Source organism: Coturnix japonica, chromosome 9 (assembly GCF_054131305.1).
Source record: "Coturnix japonica strain WE chromosome 9, WE-NBRP24, whole genome shotgun sequence".
Taxonomy (NCBI): Eukaryota; Metazoa; Chordata; class Aves; order Galliformes; family Phasianidae; genus Coturnix; species Coturnix japonica.
The window spans coordinates 25,655,636-25,677,212 of record NC_140671.1 but is presented as its reverse complement, the minus strand read 5'-3'; the positions used below and the strand labels follow the sequence as shown (position 1 = coordinate 25,677,212).

Here is a 21,577-nt window from a genome sequence, read left to right as displayed (position 1 = left end):
GGGAGCTGGGCCCGGGAGGGCAGCTACAGTGGGAAATGGCGTTCTGTTTGTAACATTGCTTTTTGTTTTCCTTTCCCAGAAGAGAAGCCAAAACCAGACCCAGTATTAAAGCCGTCTTCTCCGGTGCTCCGGGCAGAGCCTGCAGCAGAGAAGCAGGAGCTGGCCATGCCTGTGGCTGAGCCCACCCCACCCCACAGCCCGCCGGCCCCCACTGCAGCCCAATCACCACCCCCTGCCCCACTCACAGCTGCTGCCACCACCACTCCTGCTAAACCCTCACCTGCTGCCAACCCCGAGGAGAGATGTGAAGTCACTTCCCCCAAGGAGGAGGCGATGCCTCTCCCCAGCACCGTGCCCTGCTTGGACATGTCAGACCCTGTGCCTGCAGAGGAGCCCCGTGGAGAGACGTGCCAGGAACCAGGCAGCGCTGCAGCACCTGGTGATGTGCTGGTGACTGTTAGCATGAGCGCGATTAACGAATTGAATGGAGTGAATGAGAGCGTCGCTGCTGCAGAGAGTGGAGCTGACGTGGCTGCAGGGGATGTTGTGCCGCTCGCTGCCGACCCGCAGGAACCAGGGGCAGCTCCTGGGGACCTGGGCACAGCACCGCTCCCCAGCACCCCCTGTGCAGCCCCATCCCCTCCTCCTGCCCCAGCTGCCAGCCCTCCTCTTCCTCCTCCTCCTCCTGCTACTCTGACCAGTGCAGCCCCTTCCCCACCGCTGCCTCTGCCTCCCAGTGCCCCTCCTGCTCAGAGAGATGTGGAGGGAGAGGAGGGTGCAAGGACTGCTCCTAGCGAAGAGCTGACAGATACTGAAAAGAAGGAAGAGACGGAGGCAGACGGGCAACCAGAGGAGAGCATGGAGGCTGCAAGCTTGAGCTCTAACAAGAGTCCTGTCCCAAGTGAGTGCTTGGCAACGTGGGGCTCTTTGGGGCTCTTCTGTCAGGTGTTCCCATTTTGTATCTGTCCCCGGGAAGTCTGATTCTGCCTCATGGCCATTGCTTTGATCACAGAACACTAAGCTTTGTTTGCAGCGACAGAACCCTGGGTAATTGTTCATAAAAGGGGTAGCCAGCTTTGCATGTGCATACTGGGGTTCGCGTCTGTTAGCCAATACATGGGCTTTCACAACTGAGAAAGGAGAATTTCTCAAGTCGTGTAAAGCATCGATGGAACAGGCTGGTGCTTCAGGGAGAGTGAAACGCTCCCAGGTCGGGTTTGTATTGTGCCTCTGCTGTCAGCAGGATGTTGTTGGTCAGGTGGAAGTGGTAAAGAAAGGAAGGTGCTTTTCCACAGTATTTGCTGGAAACCAAAGGCTTGAGCAGCAAATCCATCTGCTGTAAACTTCAATCACAAAATCAGTTCTGTTTACACTGTTAAATATGCATGAGTGCTTGTGTCAGAATTTAAGCTGGTAACACTGGCAACAAATTATGAGCATGTTGGATTAATAGTTTTGTATCTTAATATGCTGTGTGGTTTCTTTTACCCTTCCTAGGAAAAAGATGATTAGTGTAAATCACTGCAGATCCTAGAAATATTAGATGGTATTTTCTTTGAATCAGTTGTCCAGAGAAATGAATGAGCAGTGGAGCTGTTAACCTGCTTCAAAATCAAAAGATAAACCCATCTCACAAGGACTGGGCTGCTGGAGCAGGAGGTTTCTGCTGGGGGAGCTGCCGTGGTTGGCCAGATGAGGGTTGTGTGTCGGGTGGTGGTTACCTGTTACGATGCACCTGCTGAGAAATGCCTCCCCAGGACATCACCTCCCGAAACTCTCTGGTTTCTGAGGTTCTCTTTTGCACTGCTCCATCCTTGCAGCACTGGTAGTAAACTCCTCGCTGTCAGAAGGGCCATTTGGAGCTCCAGCAAGCAGCTGTGGAACAGTTCTCTTGTTTTAATGTTGCTTGGGTGATTTTGTTAGCACTGCATTGAAACAAAGCCTATGTGAGGCTGCGGCTGCTCTGCCACCCTGCGTGGTTAACGCCGCCGTGAAGGAGGGAAGCACGTTGCTCATTTTCTAATGGATGCGTACTTGTCTTTCAGCTTCAACTGCTGTAACTGCACCAAAGACATGGAAGAAACCAAAAGAGTGGACCCAGGGCACTGAGGAGCTGACAGAGGTGGAGGCGGAGGTGAGGCAGCGCAGCGCTCCTATTCAGTATTCAATGATAAAGCTGCTGTCTTCAAAGGTTGTTTAAGACACGCTGCTTCCTCCATCCCGCAAGGATCCAACGCACATTTTTTGGAGAACGTTTCCCAAAACTGTGATATTCCCCAGCATCTCTTAGAGCGATGCCCTTTGGCTGTTCCCAGGCCTTGAAGCTCCAAGTTTTCTTCATTCTTGCCTTATTGAACACTCTTAGCATTCCAGAATGTGGAGTCTTTAACGCTGTCCCAAGGGGAAATGGGTTTGAACCCTTTAAATGTTCACCATTTGGGGGTCCCAGGGGCACTCTGGTGGCATTTGGGACATTCTTTTGCCGCACAGTGATGTCATTGTGATGTCATGGCCACAGAATGACTATCTGATGGAGGAGCTGGGGAGGAAAAAAGCTGACATCTGTGCAAAACCATCACGCCTGCACTTAGACAAACTGAGGGCGTCACCTGTGCTGCCATTCTGGTAGGGATGGCGCAGGGAGAAGCTCTTTCTTATTTGTCCTACGTAAAACTGGTAATAGAACTTATCAGACAGGGCGAGGGAACTGTAACCAGTTCAGAACATGCACTGTGGGTATGTGGAGTGGCACTGGCTGAGCTGCCTCTGCCCGTTCTCTCTGCATGTTCCCCCCTCAGTGCTGGAGGAGTCCCATATTTGCACCCTTTGGTATTTACACCAGTGCTAAAGCAGAACATCATACCAGTTTAACTTGTAGATCTGCTAAAAGTGTGAAAGGGTTCAGTGCTTGTAGGTTGGGAGGAGAGAGTATCAAGAGCCTTTCCTGGAGCACCCCAGGGTCTTTTTGTTTAATGGCTGCAGTGTCCCTGTGTGAATTCAGAGGAAGGCTGTATTCTCAGAGAGCTCTAAAACTAAGAGCAAGAGTGTCAGTAAATGGTGTGGTCAGGTTGTGTGTTGGTAGGGATCTGTGCAGCACATGTGGGAAGGGTTGGGGTTAGGATTAGGGGTTAATAGAAGAAGCACACACGTGGCTGTTAGGCTGCGTGGGTGAATGGGGAGCCATCTGCAGGGGTTCTGACATCACCTCTGTGTTTGTGTCTGCTTTAGCCTGAAGTAGAAGAGGAACTTTCGAGTGACAAAGTATTTGAATCTGAGCAGGATAACATGAGCCATGGGTTTCATCTGGAGAGAGACCCCTCCGAACTTAAAAAAGTGAAACCTGTGGAAGAGAACGGAGAGCAGGAGGCAGAACCTGTCCGTAATGGTGCTGAGAGCATGTCGGAGGGAGAGGGGACTGATGTGACCTCAGGCTGCATGGAGGGCTCTGCCGAAGGGCCCGCGCTGCAATACAAGCCAGGTAAGCACGCTCTGGGCTGCTGCATTGGGATTCACAAACCAGCGGGCTCATAGAAGCTGCACATAAGCAGACACTGTTTCTAAGTAAGCACTGTGAAAGTTTTGCCTGGGTGCTACATGAGAGTGTGTGTATTGTGTAGATTCAGTTACCTGGCCAAACAGATCTCTGAAATTGTAAGGAAAGGGAAAGAAGCAACGCTTGATCGTCAGCCCAGGCTCTGCTGCTGAGCTGTGGGCATGCGATTTGTCAGATTAAAATACACAGCCTGGGCTTAGAGGACAGTGGTGAGTGCCCCGTTTATTCCCAGAGGTGGCCAAGGCTGAGGATGGGCCCTGGGCTGCCTGAGCTGGTGGGGCAGCCAGCCCATGGTGGGGGTGGATCACTTCTGAGCTAACCCAGAGCCTTTCTGTGAGTGTGACGCTGTGCTCTTGGTGCTGGTCAGTACTGGGTACAGTCTGCCTGGGGCTGTTATTCATTGAGACCTCTCATGGGCCTGACGCTCTGGAAGTTCACTTTATTAAGAGGGACCTTGAGACCATCTCACTTCGCAGTTGCTACCAATTTTTAAGCTAATTCTCTTTCAAGTGGAGCTTCCTCAAAATAAATTAAGTCATTTGCTTAGAAGCTTGGAAATTAAGTGTGAAACCAATTAAGGAAGGAACTTGAGAGGCAGTCTGCTTGAGAAGAGGCTCCTGCAGGGAACAGGGTGCAGAGAACCCAAAACCAGTGATCAGGGACCGAAATAAGCTTTAACAGCAGATCTGAATGGACAGGTCAAAGCACAGCAACACTGCCTAGCATCCATGAAGCAAAGGTGACATCTCCTGCAGGTGTGAAGGGTAAAGTGAGATGATGTGGGCTCCAGTTGGGGTTGGTTATTAGTCCTGCATGGCACTGGACTGGCTGTGTGCCCCCAGTTGTTTATGTTCCTTTAACATGACTTCATGTTCCTCTTTTCACTGCCTGATGGGCTTCAAAATTGAAATTCAAGTCCGACGTCCTGCGCAGCATTAGCTGACTCTCCCCTTTGGATTTAACAGAAACGCGTCTTCGAGAGTGGAGGTTTTGCTCCCTGTGAATCTCAGCAGCTTCTCTCATTATAGAGCAGTGGAAGCCCCTGGACCCGGATGGAAAGAAGCAGTACGATCGGGAGTTCCTGCTGGACTTCCAGTTCATGCCCGTGTGCATCCAGAAGCCAGAAGGGCTGCCTCCCATCAGCGATGTGGTTCTCGACAAGGTGAGAGGAGAGCCCATCAAACAGGTGCGTGCAGTCCCTTTGGTTTCATAGTTTTTCTTAAGATCTCTGATGCATGCTTTGTCCTTCACCTTTTTGGCAAAGGTCTTCTGTTAGGAATGAGGAATAGTTGGCTTGTGCCACATCAGGAGATTTGTTGAGTAGTGCATGAGCACAGACGATTTAAAATCAGAAGCACTGGTGTTCTTAATGGTCTGTATCCTGGATTGAGTTATACTGGCTAGTTTTAAAATTGAAAATGCTGTCTTACAGCCATTAAGACCCAAGGATATTAGCAAAGCAAGAGCAAAAGGAGAGCTGTTGTCTTTTAAGAGTTCAATCCTGCCACTAGGAAAGCATAGCCCTGCTAGTGTGCAAGCTGTTGTTTTCACCTGAAACAGTTGTGTTGGTACTTCTGAGCAGGTCTAATGAGTGATGATTAATACCTTGGCTCTCAGAAGGCTTTGTGATTGTAAGCAGCCTTATTACAGATGTGCCTTTCCCTCTTGTAAATCTGTGCCTATTGAAGTAGTTGTTATCTGGGAGGGCTGCCAGCAAGACCCTGTTCCACTCTGTTAGAGCTATGTAGTTTGGTATAAACACTGCAGGCTCATTCTTAAGGTTCAAGCACAGCTCAGGGTGTAGGTGATTCTCACGTGTGGAAATGTTTCTACTCTGAATTTCACGCCCAGACAAGTAGTGATACACAGCATTGTTCCCAAAACGATTCCATCCACCTGCCAGTTTTCTGTGCTGGCTTCTTGTGGCTCTGGTTGCTCTTGGGCTGCCTGTCTCTGCATTAACACCCCAGGGATTTTTTTGAGGGAGGGTTTCAGCTCTGGGATCCCAAAGCAGGATTGCTGCATTCATTGCTCACAGAACGGGCCTGTGCTGGCATAGTTTTATCTTCCTTAAATCATGATCAGCTTTAAAATGTTTCTGAGCACCACATATTTCCACAGTAACCTCCTGTGGAAGGCATACAATGTGCTTTCAGAGCATAAAACTTGCCTGGTGTGTTAAAAGAGTTATTTGGATATTAAAAATGAATATTATGGTTTAGCAGAGATTGTCGAGCTGCGGCAGCTGCAGCACGCACTGATGAGGCCGTGTTTGTCTGCTCTGCTTTGGAACGCAGGTCAACCAGCCCAAATTGCCACTGAGAACTCTGGACCCTCGGATACTGCCTCGAGGCCCAGACTTCACGCCAGCCTTTGCCGATTTTGGGAGGCAGCCTTCGGGTGGAAGAAACGTATCTGGAAGTGTGAGTTTTCCCCAGCTTGCTAATCTAACAACTGGTCTTGGTGCTCACAGAGTCCATCCTCACGTGTTTGGGCATTTTCCAGTATTCCAGTTGTTCTGGTGTTGTCTGGCTTGAACGCAAGGGAGATATTTTCTTGTCTGTCAGAGTTTAGGAAAACGGGCAAAACATTGTGGATGTTTGGTATGTATTGCTCTTAACACGGACTTGATCTCCCCCTTCCGCTTTTTCTTCTTGAGAAGTGTGGAAATGTATTTCCATGCTGTGGTTTTGTCAGTCGTGTGCAGGCGCCCATACCTCGTACAGCATGTTACCATCCTTTGGTCACTTAATTTTCCTTTTTTTGCCTTTTCCTCCCCTTTCCTTTCACATTCTCTTCTTTGCCCTTTGGTCTGGCTTTGCTCAAACCCTTGAACCTGCTTCTGAATTACTCCTTTCTGCCTGTGCTGTCGTTGTTCTTTGGGCTGCAGCCGGGTTGGAGTTGCCTCATGTACCATCACTCATCTTCCATCTCTCTCTCTGAGTTTCAGTTTATCTACCTGTCTGCATCTAATGATGTATCCATCTCTCACCATTCAAAACCGCTGGTTCCAAAGTCCTTTTCTAAATAACCTTGACTTCTGAGTGTGCAGATTTCCAGGTTTCGGAGATGAGCCCAGTGGTTGTGCTGCAGACTTTGAGTTGCTGTAGTGTTTCCGGTTTGGGAGCAGTCTTTGGCTGGTTCTTCAGTGCTGGGGCACGTGTCTTTGTCTTGGAATAGCTTCAATGTTGTGGTTTGTCTCAGAGCGCGGCACAGTCCCGAGGTGGTGCTGCTCTCTGAGGTCACCATCGCTTGCCATGTTCAGTGATGCTGCAGTGGGCTGCAGGTTGTGCCCGGCACTGTCGGTCCTTCCATGTGGCACCTCGCTGACACTGTTGTTGCTCTTTCTCTTTTCACAGGCCTGCAAAGTGCAGAGTGGCCCTGGATTGCAGTCCCTGGCTCGGTGCGGTTCCCCAGCATGCCCTCTCTTGGTCTCGCCTCACCCACCATTGAGGAACCTGCCAATAGGGGTAAGCCACATCCCCCTTTTTTCCCCATCTTTGCACCTTTTTGTAGAGTTTGTTTTTTTTCCCCATAATGCCCGCTGTTGATAATGAACCACATGTAGAAAGCTTTACAAAAAGGTGCAACATTGTTTTCAAAGAGAAAAAAAAAAAAAAAAAAAAAAAAAGAAACAAGACTTGCATTGTACCCCTCTAGGCAGTCTTCAGTGGTGGGTGGGACAGCACCAGCTGAGGGCATGCTGGGACGTTGGCCTGAGCGGGATCCGCGAGGGGTCTGCACTTTGCAGACCTATGGAAAGGGGGAGAAAAGGTAAGTGCTGCTTGCCCCGTTCATTTGGAGCATCCTGCACATAACATGCATCCTACATCTGCGCCTCGAAGGGCAGCGCCTCTCTTTGCATCTTCCCGAGGAGGGCCGTGAGGGGACATTGCTTACCGAATGGTCCTGCAGTGTCACTGTGAAGGAGGAGCGCTTCTTGGCCTGAGCAGAGGCAGCCATTACCTCGTGGTGCAAAGCAAAGCCCGCGTGTGTGCAGTCTGCCGGCTCGGCCACCCCGCCTCTGCAGAGGCCATGCTCATATGCCATCCCAGCCCACCGCCTGCTCCTTGCCTTTGAAGTAACATCGAGCGGCTCTGTGCTAACAAGCTTACGGCACATGGAAATCTTTTATTTTGCTTCCTTGGCTTTGTCTTTCATCCCTTCTTTTTCTTTAAATGTTTTGTGTGACTGTTTTCAGACCGTAACAAACATCGGTTCGGACAGGATCAGGAGTGCCGTCACACAGCAACGAAACACTTTTTGCTGTAGGGAAGAAGGTAGAGGTAGAGCTGGTTGCCACAGGGTGCTGCTGCTGGGAAGTGCATTGCCAGGCTCTGCGCTCCCCGGGAGGTCGGCTATCCCAGGCTCCCACCTGTCCCTGAGGGAACAGCAGCTCCATAATTTCTTGGATGCTGTTGCACAATTACTACAGGTGGAGAGTAGGAAGTGTGAGGCTTTGGCTCCTCTGCAGGGTATGTGTCTGTGCCTCTGTCTGCTCTCCTTTTTGCCCCTGTTGATCTGGAGGACAGGTAACATAGGTTAATTAGCAATATCTGCTAAATGCTTCTCCGTGCCTTTGGCAGAAAATGTGAGTGCAGCACAAGCTGTAGTGCTGCAGTCACAGGTGTTACGGAACTGTTATTATTGATGGGGAGTGGGCTGTGACGGGAGGCCAGGCGTGAGCTCGGTGCCTCTTCCACTTGCTGCTTAGTAAATCAGGAACAAAAAATAGACAACTCTTCCTGTTCATAGTTTGTGATTTGTGTATTTCATTTCACATTCAAAGGAGGCCTCTGTTCACTTTTAAAACCTAATCCAACACTCAGCTAGTTTGAACCAAATTCACGTTCACATATTAAAAAAAGAAAACAAATCTGAAAGCTGTTGTTTTATCGATGACTGTGGAGGTCCGGAGTTGGAGGCAGGCAGATTGCAGAGAGCTGTGAGCACAGCCTGCATCTTCCCCTGCACCATGCTGACATCCCCCAAAGTGCACCATCACTTTGTACAGATGCGGTCAGTGCCTGCAGGGCAGCTGTGTGTCTTGGTGGTCCCTTGCACCAGGGGCACCTCAGTGTGAGACGTGGGACAGCTGCTGCTTGTCTCTCTTCTGGGGCAGAGACTGGCCCAAGCCTTTGGCTCCTGGGGTGCGTGGCCAGCTGGAGCCTTCTGTGGCCACACAGGTGTGTAATGAGGCCTGGTGTGTCCGGCTGGCAGCAGCTGCTTGTCTGTTGCTTTTCTTGTCTGGTTTTTCAGTGGGAAGGAAGCTTCTTCATCACATGGCTTGCACATTCATGACGTCGTGTTTGTCTGGGCAGCGCCCATGGCTGCAGACAGCACCGAGTGGTGTGGGCACAGAGCTGTGTGCCTGCTGAGGGAGGGTGGACATGGAAGGGGCTGCAGGAACAACCCACAGCTGCTTTGTGTCCGACTCCAAGGGGAGCCGCGCTGCGTTGTCGTAGTGCTGTGTTCTTGGGAGCTTGGTTTCTTGTATGGTGCTCAGTGATACGATTTAGCAGAAGGTTATTAGAGTTAGGGTACTATGGTTAGGCTGCGTTTGGACTTGATGATCTTCAAGGTCTTTTCTAATCTGGGTAATTCTGTGATTCTATGATTCCATGGCTTCGTTCCGATCATGGTGTGCACCTGGGAAACTTTGCACAGAGCCCCATGTCTGTGCAGTGCAACAAGACCTGTGCACACGCAGCCCTCTTCCATCCACGCCTGCAGTGTGTGTCATGGCACGAGGCCGTCACCCTCCAGCAGCATCTCATTTGCTCACATCTACCTCACAGATGGAAGTTAACAGAGGGTGGGTTTCTTGTTTTCAGTTGTGCAAAAGTGAGTTTGGGGCCATTATATGGCACGTGAGGCAACATCTGAGATCACTTCCCGTGTGTATTCAGTGCAGCTGTTAGAATAACGGAGATGGTTGGGCCTCTGCAGTGCTGGCTCTGTCGTTTTGCTGAACAAAGACGTACTTTAATGGTTTGCACAGAGCTTCCTTCTGGCTGGTGAAGAGATAAATTACTTCTGTTGAACAGAACGAGTTTTGATAACGGAATTCTACTGTGCTAATTTTTATGTCGAGTTAAGAGGCTTCTAATAAATGAGTTTGGAAATGTGAGCACCATGGGGGGAAAAACAACCTCAGTAGTGTGTGTGATGTGTTCAGACCCTGCCGGTTCCCAGGTCAGTGTGCGTCTCTTCCTCCTGTGAAGCTGCAGTGCTCAGTCCGTACCTATCCGCAGTGCAGGAGCAGCTCTGGTGCTCTGCTCATTGCGTTTTATGATGTAGCTCCTGTCCTAAAATGGCTCTCTTGTCTGAAGCAAGTTCCAGTAAGACTTAGTGTTTGGGCAGAGCTGCTGATTAATCGCTGCCTAATTGTAAGGGCGTACTTAATCCCTCAGGACCTGTTTGCAGTGTGACATGGTTCCTGGTTTCCATGAGGCTGGGCTCAGTCTCACAGTGTCTGTGTAGCATCTGGGCACAGCCGAGGTGCAGAGCTCAGCCCTGTAGGCAGCAGTCAGTCCTGGTTAGCCTGTCTGTTTTGGGAAGAGCTGCTGACAGAAGCTCAGTGCACACATGGTTCCTGGGAGCTGTGTGGTGCAGAGGGAGCCCTGAGCATCCCAGGATGTGCTGGTGACTGACCTGCTGCCTTCAGCGCCCACTGTCGTGTGCCTGGAGTGCTCTCAAGGCATGTGTTTAAAAGGGGATATAACAAGGAATGTTTTTGTCCTAGTTGTTGAATGTTGGACCGAGGAGATCTCAGCCAGGCCAGAGGAGGGAGCCCAGGAAGATTATCACAGTCTGTGTGAAGGAGGACGTCCACCTGAAGAAGGCAGAGAATGCCTGGAAGCCGAGCCTGAAACGGGAAAATCAAACTGAGGACCCCGAAAATGTCAAAACCCAGGTGAGAATGAAGCCAGCGCTGCTCCGAGCATGGCTGTCTGTTACTGAGGAAAGGGGAGAGTTTGCCTTGGCTGTTGTGTAAGGGCAGTGAATTCTACTCTGAACTGCAGCTTTCCTCTGCCTTTATGTTTTTTTTCTCATGTGTTTATTCTTGATTTAGAGTTTAAATGGCAGTCCTGTAAATGGAGAGTATCAATGGAAAACACCAGACAACCTACTACCTCTCATCCAGGGTTGTTATTCTAATGCTGTTGAATGTTTCTGACTCCATTCTAAAGCAAACAGCCTCAAACTTCCAGCACAGGTCTTGCTTTTCATCCCCTTTTAGACTGCATTTCTGTACCGAGCATCAGCCACACTGAGGTTCCTCTGTGGGAATCCCCCAGCTCGCACTGTCTGGCTCAGTCACACTTTCACTGAAGCTTTCTCTGTGTCTCTCTCCCCCTCCTTCCCTCCATGGGGCAGCCGCTGTAGGTGAGGTATTTGCCCGGTGGTAAAGCTTCTAATTCCTAGGATAAGTGGAGGTAGTCATGGAGGACACTGGGATTCTGTCCTCAGGACTCACAGGAGCTTCGTTGACCTTATTATCATCAGGATAGTTTTTTCCTTAACGCCTTAAATACAGAAAAAGTTGATTGCCTCTGGATGAGGGAAGAGAGAACCGCTCCCTGTTCATTTATGTTTTGTAGCTGAACTGATAACAAAGAAGAATATTTCAGTTGGGTGACAGCAGGGCTTTGTGCCTCAGTTGTGCGTGAAAAGAATGTGCTTGGATGTTGGCAGAACCCCTGTAAGGCAGCCCTGAGCTGTGGCAGCCCATAGCTAGCTCAGGGCTGGAGCTGAAATGCACACAAATGTTTGTGCGTACCTCAATATTCTAAAAGCTCCTACAGCATTCTCTTCTCTGTTCTCCTCAAAAATGCATCCTAGCTCGTTCCTGAAAGCCACGTGTGCCTGTTTGGTTGGTGCTGCTCCTCAAAGTTTGTCTGTTGTTTAGGAGCTGTTCCGCAAGGTACGAAGCATCTTGAACAAGCTGACTCCCCAGATGTTCAATCAGCTTATGAAGCAAGTCACAGACCTGACAGTAGATACCGAAGAGAGGCTAAAAGGAGTCATCGACCTGGTCTTTGAGAAGGCTATTGATGAGCCGAGCTTCTCAGTGGCGTATGCAAACATGTGCAGGTGTCTCGTGACGGTAAGAGCTGCCCAAGGCCAATGGGAGTCATTCCTTGGGGTGGGCGCACTGATGGGCAGTAATGTAAGTGTGACAAGAGCAGTACTGGATGTTAGTTTCTGAACTTGAAGCATTTACGCTGTGGATTTCTTCCTCTATGTTCATTAGCCATGGCAAACTTTGCTTGGAATGACACACTGTTTAGAGTGGAGGACACGGAGCACTTTGCTGTGCCTGGCTGTGAGATGCTACGAATCATGTTTAGAAAGTCCATTTTCTCCCTCCCATTCAGAAGGGGAGCCCAAGGTGCAGAGCCAGGCTAGATTTCAGATGCTGACGCTGGGACAAACCAGTCTGTCCTCCCCCAGCAGTGATTTCCTTGGCATGTCGGCCCCGAGGCCTTCAGTGTGCAGTAGCAGTGTTTTAAAGCAGTGAGACTTTTTAAAGGATTTAGTGAATGGAAAAGCAATCTGTCTCTGGGCAGAGGTGGTGTCAGCAGAATTTTGTCCATTTCCAGATGGAATCTAAAACTGCTGGAAATCACTTTGTGGTGCTTAACTGTCAGGGCCGTGTGAAGTCGCTGCTGAATACAAAGTACATAATAAAATGTAATGGGTGGCTTATAGTCCTCACTTATTGGTGGACTTTATCTGTATTTCTGCTGATGTTTTGCTTCTTCTTCCTGCAGCTGAAAGTGCCCATGGCAGACAAACCTGGGAGCACGGTAAATTTCCGCAAGCTGCTGTTAAATCGCTGCCAGAAGGAATTTGAAAAGGACAAAGCTGACGACGATGTCTTTGAAAAGAAGCAGAAAGAACTTGAAGCTGCTACCACTGTGAGTGGCATTTTTCCCCACAGACACTCAAGAGAGAAGGATCTCTTTTGAAGGCTGCAGCCAATTTGGGGGAAATATCAGAGTAGTTTTGTTCTGTTGCTGTGGCTGAATGTAATAAATATTTGCCTTGATGAGTGTGTTCAGAGCAGCCACTTTTTGGCTCTTAGGAGAAAAAGAGTAAACAGGAACAACAGCTTCTGTGGTTGTAAAAACCGGCTCTTCTGAAGAGTCCTGTGCTCTTTGAACATGCTTTTTAGAGCTGTTTTTTTTTGCTTTGCAGCCAGAGGAGAAGACACGGCTCCATGACGAGCTGGAAGAGGCCAAGGACAAAGCCCGGCGGAGATCCATTGGGAATATAAAATTCATTGGTGAGCTTTTCAAACTGAAAATGCTGACGGAGGCGATCATGCATGACTGTGTGGTAAAGCTGCTAAAAAACCACGATGAGGAGTCCCTCGAGTGCCTTTGCCGCCTGCTGACTACCATTGGCAAGGACCTGGACTTTGAGAAAGCAAAGGTAGGGCAGGACCAGGAGCAAGAGATGAGGCTGTCTGGGCAGGGGTGGAAAAATGGGTGTGGGGTGTTTTTGTTTGAGGATCTTTTTTTCCTTTGGGTTTTTTCTTGTACGGCACGAGGAAATCATCTACTGCTCTGTGCATGTTTCGTCACTGCCTGGCCTTGCTCCTGCCTCCTACCCCTTGCTCATAGATTCTGCACCATTTGCAAAGCTGGTTTCCAGTTGCAACTTGTTCCCAGGCATTTCATCCAAGCTCACGTTCTTAAAGTGCTCAGCGTATGCTGTGGATTCCTAAAACATTACGTTGTTTCTAAAAGATGAAACTGGTTTCTTTTCCATGGAGGGTTTATAGAAATCTGCCATTAAACGTATTGTTTTGGGTTACACTTTAAAAAAAACAAACAAACAAAAAAAAGCCTTGTGAGCTGCCCAAACCTGAAACTCTGAAACTTGGCGGGTGTGTTCACTCTGTGTCATCATCTCCAGCTGTGCTGGAATGAAGCAGCTGTTTTGCAACTGCGCTGCTCCAGTGCCCTCCTGCTGACTTCCCAACAAATGTATAGGTTACAGGGAGTATTGAGCACTCCTCGAGCTCCTATTGGTGCAGGCGATCTGCTTCTCCTTTGCAAAAGCCTGGGATGAAAAAGCTCTGAAGACTTTTGCCAGAGATCATCAGACTCAGCCCTGGAAACAAACTGAGCTAATTGCTTTCAGCTGCTCTGCAGAGCAGCGCTGGATTGCAGGGATCGTCCTGCAATCGTCAGTCTTGATCCACACAGGGTCTCCTTGGAGAAGCAGTTTCCCAAACTGCAATGTGGGGCATGGCCCGAAGCAGTGGGACTTGCTGCTCATCCCCCAGACCTGCATCATGAAATAGTGGCATGTGCACTGTTGGTGCTGGTCTGAAAGTGCCAGAAAAGATAGATTTAAATTTCTGCATGTGCTTTGAGAAGAAAACAGGGTCTGACTTCTGAGCAGTAGCTGAGGTCATGCTGGATGACTCCTGGATGCTGTTTCAGCCTTTGTTAGCAAGGAAATGCGTAACAGCGGCCTCGGTGTGAAGCCAGGGCTGCAGCCCCGTGTCCTGTCCTTGTGGTTGTTCTTCCTACCAGGACTGAGTGAGGATCCCTCATTTCACAGAGGAGATGCTGTGTTATGTGTTGCTGTTGAAGCTGAAGTGGCAGTGAGTTATAATTAAAGTTTCTGGAAGAAGCCCACTTCATATATTTTTGCCATTATTTATGTCCTTGGAAACCTTTGCTCATATGGCTGAAACTTTCCAGAACAAGGCTGGAATCAAATTCTAGTAGAGGTTTTCTTGTTCACGTAGGGGAAAGGGGAAACATTTTATAAAAGGGCCCTTAAGTGATTTAAAACAGATATAGCTGCCATAGAGGGGCAGAAAGTTCTGTGGAGCCTGGCAGGCCAAGTGCAGACCTAGTTAAGGCTTTCCAGTGATGCCACTGTGTCTTAACGAAGATTTGGTTTCTTTACTTTGTGACTTTTTGGAAGAAAAGCCATAAGATGGCATGTAACACTTGTGGGATTCTGAGCTACAGCTCCGTCTGTGAAACAGCTTCATGCTGTGTGTCTGCTCTCTCTGTTGCCTTTTGACCTCAACTGGGATGGGCTGGGGAGGTAAAGCAGCAGAGCAGTGCAGGGGTTTGTGCCCAAGCACACTCGGGGGAAGGGGCTGGGTCCCAGCTGTGCTGCTGGCATAGAGGTGCTGCAATCCAGAACCCGCTGTGTCTCTACAGAGGGAGTGTTTTCATTTTCTTCCAAAGTTTACACTGATGATGTTTCTCTTGTATAGCCTCGCATGGACCAGTATTTTAATCAGATGGAGAAGATTGTGAAAGAGAGGAAAACATCTTCAAGGATTCGGTTCATGCTGCAGGATGTAATAGACCTTAGGCTGGTAGGTACCAACCCAGCTAGTAACAGAGCACTTCCATCACACAAGATCAGGTACTACTGTATTTACAGGTTGACATCTGTACCTTTTGTCATTCAAAAGTTTGGCTGTTCAGTAAGGATTGTCTTTTTTGTCCTAGCGAAGGGCAGGGCTGGCTGACAGAAGTGTTGCTTTACTAATACTGGCTGCTCTGGTTCAGCCAACTAAGCTGCAGAAATGACGAACTGGAGACCATTTGGTGCAGGCTTGGCTTGAATGGGGACCTGCCCCTGTTGTAATCAAGTGAGGGTTTTGAACAGAGTGTTAGACCTGGGCTCTCAGTGTAGAGGGCTTCTCAGCACAGGGCTCCTTATATCAGGTTGCTCAGGAGGGCATCTGGGCGAGTCTTGAATGTCTCCAGAGGAGACTCCACCACGTCCCTGGCAGCCTCTACCGGGGCTCTGTTATTTCTGTATTTACAGATGTTCATATTTTTTGCTCAGCCTTGGAGGAAGGGCTCCAATGGATGCTGCCAGTAGTAATCAGAGAGAGAACCACAGCACCCTCCTTATAGGCCATCTCTTTCCTCTTAACCTAGAAAAACTGGAAAACTGCAAATGTGCAAGATGCAAGGGGTTAAAAAGTGCAATTCAGTTACGTCTCCTCACAGTCAGGTCTTCACTGCAGCCTTCAATCCAATAGATGAGCTACAGCCGATGTGATGGAGTGCACAGCTCTGACTTTGGTGCTGGGGAAACCATATCAGCAGTACAACCCAACCCCACAGAACTTCCTGCGGTCCCTTGGAGTGCAGCCTCACAAGGTTTAGGGAGGTTTAGGCCTCATTCAGTGTGCTCAAAATAACCCATTTTCAATGCTCCTCTCCCAGAAATGTCACGAGTACATTTGTTTCTCTCTAAGTGCAACTGGGTTTCACGGAGAGCAGATCAAGGTCCGAAGACCATTGAGCAGATTCATAAAGAAGCCAAGATAGAAGAGCAGGAAGAACAGAGGAAGGTCCAACAACTCATGACCAAAGAGAAGAGGAGACCAGGTAAAATAAAAGTCAGGTTTCTCACTTCACTCATTTCACATCCAGTGACCACAGTCAGAATCCTATAGAAAAGAAGTAAGTCTTCTTTTTCCAAAACTCAACGAGCAAAGGGATTTAGGGCCGTATCATGGCTGAGGCTGGAAGTAGAATGGGCGCACCATGGATTGGCTGTGTTTTGGACAGCTCCCTTGGTAGAAAAATAAACACCACTGGCAAGTAGTGCTTGGGTTTTTCATGTTCATGCAAGCCATGCCAGAAATCTGTTCTAACAAGTTACTGTTAGAGCCAGATTTGCCATCCATTTTTGTGTACAGCAGCATTTCATTTCAAGAGAATAGGATCTGATTTCAAGAGTAACCATGTTGTCTTCAGCAGTTAAAGTTGTGAGGTGTTAACTCTGCATGAGAAAGTGTTTTAGCATCACCTTAGATTGCTACCAGCCCTTGGAGTTGACACTACCTGAAGATGAATGTAAAAGTGGCTGATGCTTCAGAGGCGTAGGACCAAAGTAGGCAAACCTGTTTGGTTTCTGAGGCATTGTGGTCCCTTCTGTGAAAACAGAGTATGAAGAAAATGTGCACAGACTATGTTTCTGTTGGCCCGAAATTGTTGTCAGTAGAAGGCAGGGAACTGCTTGGATGGTTCTGCGCCTTCACTGTCTCTGGCACTGTTGAAATCTGTGCAATGAATGCAGGCTTTGGTTAGCCAAGGCACGTCTTCTGCTCCTTTCTTGAGCTGGTGAGCACACAGGGTGTGTGCAGCTGAAGGCAGTTGTGTTTGTCGTTGTCTGCAGGTGTCCAGCGGGTTGATGAAGGCGGATGGAACACTGTGCAGGGTACAAAGAACAGCAGAGTGCTGGACCCTACCAAGTTCCTTAAAATCACCAAGGTAGGTGCCAGCACAGGGCTCATTCAGAGTAACAAGGTGCCAAGTATTACCTGGCTGCATTTGTCTGTCTCACCTAGGAGGATTCTAACATAAATGGGTGTTTCCCAGATGTTTCTGTGTTCATGGCTCTGTGCCTGAATTTTGCCCTCAGTGTCCAGATGCACAGAGAACAGTAAAGCAGATCCTGGACAGGCTGCCCTTCTGCAGATCAAGCTCAGTTTGTTTCTTGTGAAAGTCATAAGACAGACTTCAAAAATCAGTTCACAAGGGCGATTCAGCCCGCTTTTATTTAGGCTTACGGCTCACCTGGGAAAAGTCCTGCTCTGTTTAATGCAGGTGCAGTACAAATAGACCAAGGTCCACAACTGCTGCATTGTTGGAAGGTGAGAAGAGCTCACACAAAGAGGTCTTTAGGATTGTGACCTCTTCGTCAATAAATTCACCTACTGAGCTCTGTAAAATCAATGTTCTCTTCTTGTCAGACGCTGCTGTTCCCTCCAAATTCTGCAGCCTATTGTCGTTCTTTGTCCTCTGAATCCTATTACTGTGCAGATTCACCCCAAGGCCATTCCTGGTATGTGGGGTGGACTGTAGAGCTGTTCTACTCGTGGTAACAAACTGAATGCCTTCCAAGTAGTGATATGCTGTACTTTTTCCTCCTTATGGAAATGAACAAAAATGAAGTCATGGTCATTCTGAATGTCTTTCACTGATGCTTTGGAAGAGGCTGTTTGTAATGACCTTTGTTGGTTGCATCCTCTGTTCTTGGCTAGAGATCAGTCTTCCAAAAATGCATTTAAGCATGTTTCAGTATTCACAAGGTGGACACTTTCATAAAGAAAATACTCCATTTATAAATAAGAAGCAAAACTTGTTAACCATATGTTCTGATGTGTTTTACAGCCCACAATAGATGAGAAGATTCAGCTTGTGCCTAAAGCCCAGTTGGGCAGCTGGGGAAAGGGCAGCAGTGGTGGAGCAAAGGCAAGCGAGATGGGTAAGTAGGGACAGATCCCCACTCTCTGCCTTGCTACCAGCTGTCAGAGAACACCTTCAGAATCATGGAATGGTTGGATCCATTGGCCTCAGCCCAGTCTGACCAGATCCCTCTGTTAGGGCCTTCCCTACCCCCAGGTATGTTGATACTTCATCCCAACTGGGTGTCATCTGCAAATGAGGGTGCAACTCAGTGCTCTCATCCAGGCCATCAATAAACATAATAAACAGGATGGACCCCAGTATCAACTGTGACTGGCCCCCAGCTGGATGTAACTCCGTTTGCCATCACTCTGTGGGCCTGGCCCTCAGGCAGTTCTTTACCCAGCAAAGAGAGCACCTGTCCCAGCCATGGGCTGCAGCTTCCCCAGGAGAATGCTGAGGGAGACAGTCAGGGGCTACTCTAGGTAGACAACATCAACAGCCCTTCTTTCATCTAACAGGCAGGTCACTCCACCATAAAAGGCTGGTCAGGCAGGACCTGCCTATCACGAACGCATGTGTAACTCAATCCCAAAACTTTAGGGTGGGAGTGTTGATTTGGGGTGTTTTATAAGCCATCAGATGGAGAAGGCTCCACCAGCGCTAATTAGCTAGTGTTCCCCCTGCTTTGCCTCCAAAGGACAGGTGGAGCAGGAGCTGCCCTTTCCACTGGTTTCCTTCCCATCTGCTAAATGCCTTTGTGATGCTGCAGTGTCAGCAGATACTGACCTTGCCTTTCCTCTTCTCTGTGTTGTCTTTGTGGTCTCCCAGACTCCTTACGACCAAGTGCCACTAGTTTGAACAGATTTTCTGCTCTGCAGCCTCCAGTCTCATCTGTGTCTGCCTCATCTGCATCCTCAGAACTAGATTCTCGCAGGGCCTTAACAAGGTAAGGTTTGCTCTGCCAATGAGTTTTCCCTTTTGCTGTTTGTAATGCCCTTCTCATTCACTGCTCTAGTTTCTGGAAGCACACAGAACAATGAGAATTTCATGGAGCTTCCAGGAATGGCAGGGTCATTTTACCCTGTGTGTACTTCGAGCTGACTTAAAATTCATTCATCTTTCATAGTATTATACGAGAGGAGGCGAGTGGTATTACATTTTAAATTAGTTATGAATGTTTTAGCTTCCACTTTGCAGTGACCCTTTTTAAAGGATGTGTGTGAGCAATTTGTAATCCATTCAGAAACATTCAGATAAAATGTTTGCAATAAACAGGTATAGAAGTTGAACTCGGTGGTTGTATGTTCAGCCAAGTCACTGGATTTGTTGATCCATCAAACGTGCTTCAAGCCTTGCACAAATGTACCAGTGCTCTTAGAGCACTCTGGCTGCCCCTGACTCCTTCCCATCTGCTGTGACCACACCGGCCTTTGCCTCTGCCTCATGCTTGCATGGGGCCACGCAGTTCTCACGCACCTGATTATGCTGGGACTGCAGCCATTCCAGGCTGTAGCATGAAACATCAGTCCTTAATAATTTATTACCTTGGGACGTACTTGATAAGTGTGTGGTTCATTTGAAGTGTCATGAGTTCTTCCTTGCAGTACACACCAAGTAGCACGCTGTTGCGTTGATTCTTTGTTTGCATTCCCTCCTCCTTCACAGACAGCTCTCATTACCTGGAGGCTGTTCTCTTTTGGCTCTGTTTGAGGTTCTTTTTCAATAAATGAGTAAAAACACACCACTACTTTACAGAGAAACAGTGCCTTTACATCACAGACTTCACCACTGTGCATTCAAAATGGGTGCTGTAATGACTTCAATGTTTTTCCATGTGTTCTCTGGCGCTGCCTGCCCGCTCTGTGTGTGTTGGGTGTGTTCGTGCATCTCTGAGACTTGTGGTTATTATCAGCGGAGCTACATCTGTGAAAAGTTGAGGCAGCAGTTCTGGGCTGCGGGTCTGTCATTACCAGGACTGCGAGCTGGGGTTACTCATACTGTGACTGTCAAGTACCTGTGTTTTTGTTCTGCAGTCGTGGGAGCACGGGCAGGGAGAAGAATGATAAGCCTCTCCCACCTTCCCTGTCCCGCCCCAACACCTTCCTACGGGGCAGCAGCAGTAAGGAGCTGCTGCTCGACAATCAGGCACAGGAGGAGCAGCGGAGAGAGATGCTGGAGACTGTGAAGCAGCTGACAGGTGGCATGGAGGTGGACAGGAACAACACGGAGGCAGAGAGGAGCAAAGCCAAGGAGCCTGGTAAGCAACTCTTCTGCACTCGGGATCAGAGGTTGTAAGCAGCAGTGATGGGTGTCTGTGTTGTGGTGTGAATATTTGGCCCATGGTAACGTGCTTTTGTGCTGTGATAGCTAAGAACCACCCAGAAGTTTATAACACAACTGATGCATACAGGTTTTAGCATCATTTTCTGCCACCATATCCTCTTTGGAGTTTTGGATGTTTCCTTGGAGCTGGAGGCTGCAGGGAGCAGCAAAATGCCAGCATGTGGCATTGTCCTTCCTGCTGGTACCCTGCTGCTGTTGCCACCTGTTTCTAGGATACAGGTCTCCAAAATCAGTGTCCAGAAGCATCTTCTCAGTGTATATTGTCTCCTGTGATTGGTCACAGAGGTAGGGCTTGAGCAGAATCAGCATATGGCATGTTGTGTTTGTTTAAGGGAGGTTTGCCTTTCACAGAATCAAAAAATGGCTTGGGCTGGAAGGGATCTCAAGGATCATGAAGCTCTAACTTCCCCACCACAGGCAGGGCCGCCAACCTCCACATTTCATACCAGCTCAGGCTGCCCAGGACCCCATCCAACCTAGCCTAGAACACCTCAAGGGATGGACGGGGCGTCCACAGACTCTCTGGGCAGCTGTTCCAGCACCTCACCACTCTCATAGAAAAGAACTTCCTCCTGTGTCTAGCCTTAATCTTCCCTCCTTCAACTTAAAACCATTTCCCCTTGTCCTGCTGTTATCTGCCCTTTTCAAAGAGTTAGCTCCCATCCTGTTTGGGATGGGAGACTCCCTTTAGGTCCTGGCAGGCTGCAATGAGGTCACCCCACAGCCTTCTCCATGCTGAACAAGCCCAGCTCAGCCTGTCTTTGCAGGGGAGGTGCTGCAGCCCTCTGAGCATCTTTGTGGCCTCTTCTGGACCCTTTCCAACAGCTCTCTGTCTTTCTTGTACTGGAGGCACCAGACATGGGCACAGCACTGCAGATGGGGCCTCATGAGGGCAGAGTAGAGAGGGAAAGGCAGAATAGAGAGGGATACTTTGCATTTGTTCATCTCCAGCTGGTTACAGAATTGGCACAACCAGAGGATAAAACCAAGCACAGGTCCAGCCCATAGGCACTCCCTAGGGTGTAGGCTCCTCCCCAGGCCAGAGCAGAGGAGGGAACTGGTTGTTACCAAGGCAGAATCCCTAAGTGGAGCTTTTAGCTCTGCTTGTTGCCAGCCCTGGTTCCATGCCGGGCCCGGTGCAGCATGGTGCTAACACCCACTGGGGTGAGCTGTCACAATGTCAGAGCTGCAGCTCCCAGTTTTGGATCCTGTTTTGCTTGTGAGGACATACTGAGGACATTTGAGACAATGTTCCCTATGGACGCAGCTTTTGCAATAAGTACCAGGTTCTGGTTCTTGCACACAGAAACTGGTACCATTGTAGGAACTGTGAGGAGTGCATCTCAGCCCATACAACGCAGCACACGCTCACTGCTCTGGGAGGTTTGGGGATGCACAGCCCCTCACAGCATGTTTTAAAGGTACAGCATACCCTCAGAACTGCTGTAATAGCTCAAAGTTTAATTATTTAATGCAGATAGAG

At 48.9% G+C, this 21,577-nt stretch overlaps 1 protein-coding gene across 31 annotated transcripts in view; it reads left to right on the top strand.

Moving 5' to 3' along the window:
* EIF4G3 (eukaryotic translation initiation factor 4 gamma 3) overlaps nucleotides 1–21,577 on the top strand; it is an 86,943-nt gene that overhangs the window by 52,573 nt on the left and 12,793 nt on the right. For 19 of the 31 annotated variants that reach the window (XR_014931779.1, XM_085508823.1, XM_032448691.2 and 16 more), the window contains 16 exons: nucleotides 80–901; nucleotides 2,046–2,134; nucleotides 3,229–3,478; nucleotides 4,582–4,739; nucleotides 5,851–5,976; nucleotides 6,913–7,023; nucleotides 10,299–10,469; nucleotides 11,466–11,663; nucleotides 12,331–12,477; nucleotides 12,758–12,994; nucleotides 14,808–14,912; nucleotides 15,810–15,942; nucleotides 16,736–16,830; nucleotides 17,734–17,827; nucleotides 18,580–18,697; nucleotides 19,785–20,008. Coding sequence is in view for 29 of the 31 variants with exons in the window: in XM_085508823.1 (XP_085364949.1) it covers nucleotides 80–901; nucleotides 2,046–2,134; nucleotides 3,229–3,478; nucleotides 4,582–4,739; nucleotides 5,851–5,976; nucleotides 6,913–7,023; nucleotides 10,299–10,469; nucleotides 11,466–11,663; nucleotides 12,331–12,477; nucleotides 12,758–12,994; nucleotides 14,808–14,912; nucleotides 15,810–15,942; nucleotides 16,736–16,830; nucleotides 17,734–17,827; nucleotides 18,580–18,697; nucleotides 19,785–20,008 (3,078 nt within the window). In the remaining 2 variants the exon portion in view is untranslated. Of the gene's footprint in view, nucleotides 1–79; nucleotides 902–2,045; nucleotides 2,135–3,228; nucleotides 3,479–4,581; nucleotides 4,740–5,850; nucleotides 5,977–6,058; nucleotides 6,157–6,912; nucleotides 7,024–7,213; nucleotides 7,328–10,298; nucleotides 10,470–11,465; nucleotides 11,664–12,330; nucleotides 12,478–12,757; nucleotides 12,995–14,807; nucleotides 14,913–15,777; nucleotides 15,943–16,735; nucleotides 16,831–17,733; nucleotides 17,828–18,579; nucleotides 18,698–19,784; nucleotides 20,009–21,577 lie in introns of those variants that run through there. The other 12 variants (XM_085508825.1, XM_085508816.1, XM_085508827.1 and 9 more) reach the window with 4 other exon arrangements.